Source organism: Mesocricetus auratus, unplaced genomic scaffold (genome assembly GCF_017639785.1).
Source record: "Mesocricetus auratus isolate SY011 unplaced genomic scaffold, BCM_Maur_2.0 Super-Scaffold_100037, whole genome shotgun sequence".
In the NCBI taxonomy this organism is placed as follows: Eukaryota; Metazoa; Chordata; class Mammalia; order Rodentia; family Cricetidae; genus Mesocricetus; species Mesocricetus auratus.
In genome coordinates, this window is record NW_024429215.1 from 10,685,789 (window position 1) to 10,693,144 (window position 7,356).

The 7,356-nt window shown below is 52.2% G+C and overlaps 1 protein-coding gene across 2 annotated transcripts; it reads right to left on the reverse strand.

Moving 5' to 3' along the window:
- Nucleotides 1-1,740: 1,740 nt before the first annotated feature.
- Nucleotides 1,741-5,429, reverse strand: LOC101837025 (H-2 class I histocompatibility antigen, Q10 alpha chain-like). Of its 2 annotated transcripts, XM_040734017.1 has the most exons (8): nucleotides 5,204-5,426; nucleotides 4,720-4,989; nucleotides 4,153-4,428; nucleotides 2,899-3,174; nucleotides 2,656-2,772; nucleotides 2,438-2,470; nucleotides 2,241-2,288; nucleotides 1,741-2,095 (listed from the first exon to the last, which is right to left on the reverse strand). In XM_040734017.1, the coding sequence occupies exons 1-8, from the start codon at nucleotides 5,268-5,270 to the stop codon at nucleotides 2,091-2,093; spliced, it is 1,092 nt and encodes a 363-aa protein (XP_040589951.1). In that variant the 5' UTR covers nucleotides 5,271-5,426; the 3' UTR covers nucleotides 1,741-2,090. The 2 variants fall into 2 exon arrangements, with proteins under 2 accessions (XP_040589951.1, XP_040589952.1); XM_040734018.1 differs by lacking the exon at nucleotides 2,241-2,288 and having other exon boundaries at nucleotides 5,204-5,429.
- Nucleotides 5,430-7,356: the final 1,927 nt, after the last annotated feature.

Here is a 7,356-nt window from a genome sequence, read left to right on the forward strand (position 1 = left end):
GCTGACCTCGAACTTCCAGAGATCCGCCTGCCTCTGCCTCCCGAGTGCTGGGATTAAAGGTGTGCGCCACCAACGCCCGGCAAGACAAGGTTTCTCTGTGTAGTCCTGGTTGTCCTAGAACTCACTCTGTAGACCAGGCTACCCTTGAAATCCCAGAGATCCGCCTGCCTCTGCCTCCCCAAGTGCTGCCGTTAATGGTGTGTGACACCATCTCTCAGCTAGTCCTCTGAATTCTCGTGTGTACATACAGGATTGGAATTTGACCCCATGCACCACATGAAGTGACACATAACCACTGGTAACTCCAGCTCCAAGAGATCCAACACCTCTGTTCTCTACAAGTGCTCACAGGCACCCATGCAGGCATGTAATAAGCAATTAAGAACCTCTTTTTAAAATGGTAGTCTTTCAGAGGGAAAGAAAGCTAAGATTGACCACTTTCACCCCTGTGGGCATGCACACATATAACCTGCACTTAACTATGTACCAAACACATGCGCACACACAATTCCACTAAATTGTCTAGATAGAGGTGTGGGAGGGTAATTAGGGTTCCTCACTTCTACTTAACTAACTTTTGTGCCTGTTCTTATGCCACTATTCCCACTGAATCTTTGGTCCATTGTATTTGGTGTTCGGTAAGCGTCTTGTATTTTCATAGGCATATCCTGCTTCAGGTTGGGAAACTTTTCTTCTATGGTTTTGTTGAATATGTTTTCTGCACCTTTGAGCTGGGCTTCCTCATCTTCTTCTATACCTATTGTTCTTAGGTTTGGTCTTTTCACAATGTCCCATATTTCCTGGATATTTTGTGTTAAGGATTTGTTGGATTTAAGATTTTCTTTGGTTGATGACTCTATTTCCTCTAGTTTGTATTCAGTGCCTGAGATTCTGTCTTCCATCTCTTGTATTCTGTTGGTTACACTTGCATCTGTAGTTCCAGATCATTTATCCAGCTTCTCTATTTCCAGCATTTCTCAGTTTGTGTTTTCGTTATTTTCTCTATTTCAGTTTTCAGGTTGTGAACTGTTTGAATTGCTTCCTTCATCTATTTGATGGTTTTTTCTTGGCTTTCCTTAAGAGATTTTTGGATTTCTTGCAATTTTGGTTTGTTTTTTTCCTTCTATTTCTTTAAGGTACTTTCACATATCTTCTTTGAGGGCCTTTATCATTTTCAAGAGGTTGTTTTGAAGATCATTCTTTTCTGTTTTATCTGTGTTAGGATGTTCAGGTCTTGCTGGTGTAGAGTCCCTAGACTCTAGTAGGGTCATATTGGTTTTTCTACTGTTGACTGTGTTTTTATATTGCTGTCTTCCCATCCCTTCTTTCAGTGGGAGCTCGTGGGGTCTCTTCCTCTCCTGGTGAGTATGGGTATACTGTTCTCTTCCAGTGCGTTCAAGCAGGTCCAGTACTCCGATGGGTCTCACAATGGGTGCAGGTGGGTCTGAGACATGCTAGGCAAGAGACAGGCCCAGAAAGATCTAATCAGGAAGATTTGGGAGTCGGGGCCCCTGAGAAGAGCCCACACTCACCTCAAGCACAGGGTGTGGGGCAGAGGGGACCTAAGAATGAAGTGTGGCCAGACTCAGGGTGCTCCTTTCTGGCAGGGAAGGTCCATTCTAGGTGCAGAGCAGGCCCAGGAAGATGGATGCAGGGGGAATGTTGGGAGTTGGGGACCCGAGAAGAACCCACACTCACCTCAAGCTCAGGGTGGGGAATGGAGGGGACCCAAGACTGAGGTGCCTCCACAAACTCTTAATTTATTTAACAGCCAATCAACCTGTCAGACCAATGATGTCAACAATCAAGTTCAAATTGAGATTCTTATTTTCAGCGGGGTAGTCAGGGGCTGCAGTTCAGGGCAGCATGGAGGATGGAGATGGCCTCTCCTGTCTGCTGGAACAGAAGGGTTGACTGTGGAAGGGAACACAGGCAGCGCAGGGACAGGGTCCTGGTGTGCAGGGCTGGGCTGAGCTCCCAGTTCTTCACATTGAGCCCAGAAGGATCACAGGGATCATGAGACACTGTTGCAGGGAGTCACAGGACAGCTCTGAACACAATGCCACCCTGTCCATGCCAGGCAGCTGTCTTCAAGCTACAGAACAAGAGTCATGAACAATTACTGTGAAGACAACATCCCAACAACCCGCCAGTCACTCACAGGTGATTTGGGGAGTCCCTGAAACCCAATCATGTCCATTTTGCCCTCCCAGACCCCCATATCAGGTCTGGAGTGTCACCTTCACAGTCTGGGAGAGACATATCCGAACTCTGGGAACTGTCCCTGCCTAGTGAACAATATATATATATTCACAGGAAGAAAAAACATGGCCCCTAGAAGACTTTGCTCTAGGAGCTAACACGAGTTGGGAGAGCTCCACAAATATTTCAGGTCCACCCCAAGGGTCTCAGGGACAATCCTGCTCCCCACACTTACCTGGAGTGGGAGCATACTTCCCTCCTTTTCCACCTGTGAGAAGAAAAGCTGTGAGAGACCAGGGATGAGCCCATCCCTAGGAATTTTCCTCAACCTACAGAAGACCCAGGATAGAGACAGGAGCAATGGGGGAGGGGGTGTGTGTGGATGTTTTTCCATGAGGCAGAGCACACTTCTGAAAGGGGCTGAGAGGGAGCTCAGACCCTGCCCTTTCCTACCCGTGTTTCTCCTCATCTTCCTCACAACAATCACCAAGGCTCCAATGATAGTCCCAACTCCAAGGAGGACCAGAACAGCAATGACTGCCATGATGGGGACAGTGGACTGAGGAGGCTCTGGGAATGGAAGGAGAGGAAGGGAAGGTGAGGGTCACGACCCCTGCTCTCAGTGTCACCCTGCTCAGACTCTGCAGAAGGCTCCAAATTTCCCTGAATACAGCTCTGCACCCACTCCCTCCTTACCCCATCTCAGGGTGAGGGGCTCAGGCAGCCCCTCATGCTGCACGTGGCATGTGTATTTCTGTTCCTCCCCAGAAGGCACTACCAGAGATGCCCACTTCTGGAAGGTTCCATCCCCAGAAGGTCTGGTCTCCACCAGCTCCATGTCCTGAGTCTGTTCCTCCTCCTCCTTCTGCCAGGTCAGGGTGATGGCAGCAGGGTAGAAACCCAGGGCCCAGCACCTCAGGGTGACATCATCTTTAGATCCAGGATGATGGGTCACATGTGCCTTTGGGGGATCTATGTGGAAGATTTAAGAAATCCCACAATAACAAGATAAACTGAAATCTGCAAAGACATGCTAAATCAATGATGACACCCTACTATGTGTCTGAACACTTCTGACAGTCATTACTCTAGTGACCTGCAGGTAGAGCTGGTCCCCATAATCACAGATCTGCACATTTTCTTGGGGGGGCGGACCCAGAAGCTAAGAATCAAATGACCCCGCAGGTCCATGTGGTCTTCCTTATGTGATGTTCTACAGCATAAGTTAGGAGCTAAAAGATTGGAAGGAGGGATGGTAAATTCATATCAAAATAAGAAATTAGAGGCACAGAGTACATAACCCTGTCTCTGAGGAAGTTCAACCCCTAATTTGCTGGGGGCAACAATGCAATTTGTTGGGGCTGAGGGAGAGCAAGGGGCTCTGGCTGGTTAATTCTGGCACAAAATAGTTTAAATCGCCTGAGTTCTTCTCGTTTAAAGAGAACACTGACTTAATTTGTCTAATTATCCAGAGCATTAGGGCTTCTTGGCACCTGGGGAGACTGATGCCCATAATACAAGAGGAGGGAGAGAGGCAGCAGCATCTCAGTGAGGAAGAAAAACGGAGTAAAGCAAATGACGAGAGAGAGAGAGAGAGAGAGAGAGAGAGAGAGAGAGAGAGGGAGGGAGGGAGGGAGGGAGGGAGGGAGGGAGGGAGGGAGGGAGGGAGGGAGGGAGGGAGGGAGGGAGGGAGAGAGAGAGAGAGAGAGAGAGAGAGAGGAAAGAAAAAACCCACAATTTAGAATTCTCCCAGGGGACCCCATAAGTGCTCATTCTCAGAATAGACAGAATTGGGGTGAGGGAGGGATGCAAACCTCACTCCCTGGAACCTGCGAGAATGTATTCTTTGCAAAGAGGACAGAGACAGGGACGTGACCCCAGCTGAGGGGGTCTCTGCTTCCTCAGGACTGAGCCCAGCCCGAGGGCAGAGGGGGGAGTTGGCCCATGCACCTGTGCGCAGCAGGTGGTCCTTCCCGGTCTCCAGGTGTCTGTGGAGCCACTCCACGCACTCGCCTTCCAGGTAGGCCCTGTATCTCTCTGTGGCACCAGCCTGCTGCAAATTGTGCCTGGAGATCTGGGCTGCTGTGTCCACAGCCGTCCAGGTCTTCAGGTCGTCGTTCAGGGCTATGTAATCCTCGCCATCGTAGGCATATTGATGGTACCCACGGAGGAGGCGCCCATCCGACCCCACGTGACAGCCGTACATGAGCTGGATGGTGTGAGAGCCTGGGGGCGTGGGCGGGGATGGGGGGACCCTAAGGGCAGCTTGGCCCACCGGTCCCGCCCGGAGGTGGCCTGCATCCCACGTCCGCGCCCCCCCACTTGTCCCACCCCTCGGCCCCGCCCCTCGGCCCCGCCCCTCGGCCAAGTTCAACCTTGGTTACTCTAAACCGAAAGGGAAACGGGATCCCTGTCCCTGCTCTCCTCCTCCTGGACCTCGGACTTGGAACCTGGGGCGACTCTGGCCTGTATGTGGGGACCTAGAGGGGTGTTGTCCTCCCACCCGGGGTCACTCACCGCCCTCGGACTGGTTGTAGTAGCCAAGCAGGGACCTCAGGCTCACTCGGAAAATCTGCTCGCTGTCCTTGGCTTTCCGTGTGTTCCTCTCCCAATACTCCGGCCACTCCTTCTCCAGCCACGGCACCCGGGGCTCGTATCTGGGAGCCTCCGCATAGCTGTCGAAGCGCACGAACTGGGTGTCGTCCACGTAGCCGACGACAATGAACCGGGGCTCCCCGACGCCAGGCCGGGACACGATGGTGTAGAAATTCCTCAGCGAGTGCGAGCCTGGGGGCGGCGCCCCGTGAGACCCCCACCCTCCCCCCGGGACCACGGGCGGGTGTGCGGACCGGGAGGGGAGCAGGGCGCGGGACTCGGGACTTGGGTGGAGAAGGGACCAGAGGGTCTGGCTGGGCGGTACAGGAACGAGGCTTCCCTGGTGCCGCCCCTGCTCCCTCCCCTCCCCCGCAGAGGTTGTTTTCCTCCCGACCCCAGCACTCACCTGCCCTGGTCTGGGTCGGGGCCAGGACAGCCGCCAGCAGCAGAAGCAGCAGCGTGCCCGGCACCATCACCCCCTTCTCAGACCCGGGCGCGTCCGACTTCCGAGGTCAGCTTGGACTTTATAACCCCGGAGTCCGCGGTGATGCTGGTTCAATCTCCGGGATCTCCACACCCAATGTGGATGAGAACTGCAGAGTTATAATCACTATCGTAGCAGAAAGACCTGACACAGGTTAGGAGCTGGAGAACTAAACTGGGGGACATTGGGGATACTGGAGCCCTGGGCTTCTGCACTGCAAACCTTCCCTGGGGACGAACACTTTTCCTCACCCTGCTCTGCTGGACTGAGCACTGTTTGTCATGGCGTCTCTGAGCTGCCTAGGGCCAACTGCTGGTCAGGTTAGTCAGGATGAGTGTAGAGGAGATCAGGAACACTGGGGAGTGTTCAGAGTAGATCAGGACCCCTCAGCTGTGGCTCTAACCCACTCCGTGGCCTGCGAAATGGAAGCTGAGAGTATAATTCTAATTCAACCTTCATCCGGGCCTTGGGATAGTTCAGATCAGAATCAGAGGCTCTAAATGGCCTAACCCTGTGTCTTGATCGGTGTCTGGGCTCAGTGGCCTTCCTCAGCAAGTGTCCTCCAGTGGCCATGGGATCCTGTCCTGTGTGGAGACTGCAAGGTGCTCTCTAGGTTCAGACCCAAAGGCTCATGGCTTCCTTCCTGGGATGCTGTGTCTCCCAACGGTTTCCGTGGAGACCAGAATTTAGATGAAACTAGAAGCTGCACAAAATACCCAGCACACACACCAGCATCATGAGGATGACCAGCAGCGAGGCCACCAACACCAGCAGGTTTGTGACTTCTTAAGGCCAGGGTATGGTCTGGGTAGCTGCATTGCGGCCAATGCTCATTCTCTGTCCACAGAGTCTCCATGGACTCCAGCATCCTCTCCCTCACACAGCAGGGTGTGACAAAGGGTGCAAGCTCCTCCAACTCCAGGTTCAGCCACCCTCTGCAGTCATCGCTGGCAGATGTTTGTTTCAGGATAGGGTCCACTGATCTCAGGCAGCCTTCAGACTCACTGTGTCCCTGAGGCTGGCTTTGAACTCATGGCATCCTGCCTCCACCTCTGCGGTTCTGGGGTCGGAGGCATGCACCTCTGTGCTGAGCTACACAGACACCACAAACCATGTGTATCAGGACGCCATGGTCATTTCACCCTCGGTATTCTTCCTTTCCTCTCTCTCCTGCTGCCCCTCCCCCAAGTGGTCCCCTTGCTCTTCCTGTCCCACAGGGTTAAGTTCTACTCCGCATGTAAAGCCACACATTGTTTCAATATGGTCGTCCCCCTTCTCTGCTGGGAGAGAGATCCCCAGTGAGAACCTGTGGCTGTATCCAGTAGCGCAGTGAACCCTGTCTACACTCCTGTGTTATGTGACCACACTCCTACGACAAGGTTAGTAATTCTAAATCCCCCGCAGTCAGAGACACCAGTAACAATTACAAAGCCTAATGATGACAGCAGGGTAGAGAAGAGAAGAGATTTAAACTGTCCCCTCCCCTTCCCCCCCATGCCCCCACCTCCCCGGGCCCACTCTCCTGCACTCCCTCTTGGGATGATGTGAGGTGACACATGAGCCCGTGAGATGAGGGAGGTTAATGACCAAGGTTGTGGGGCAGTGACTCTGTGGCTCTGAAACCAAGTGGGCCCCTGAGAACTTCGGCTCTGCAAAGCGGACACTGAGGACACTGGACAGAGGTCGGTTCTCACACCACAGGAGACAGATGAGCCGGACAGAAGCTTCATCCCATAATCAGAAAGAAAACATATTGGTTTTTACTTTAGTTGAATATTGAAAGTTTCATTCTTGAGTACTGTGTTTATAGGATTCATTTTTGTCACAAGTTCATTACAAAAATCCCAATCACAGACAATATCTTCTAGGAATTTCCTCCCCTTTTGTTGTTGGATTTGGCAAAGCAGTGCTTTTCTCAAGACAATCAACTTAATTTGTGAGATGTGATGCAATGTGAAGAGACAAGGTTTCTTTCTTTTTTTTAATTTAAATTAGAAATAAGCTTGCTTCACACATCAAACCCAGTTCCCTCTCCCTCCCCTCCTCCCCTGCCGGCCACTAACACTACCCCAATC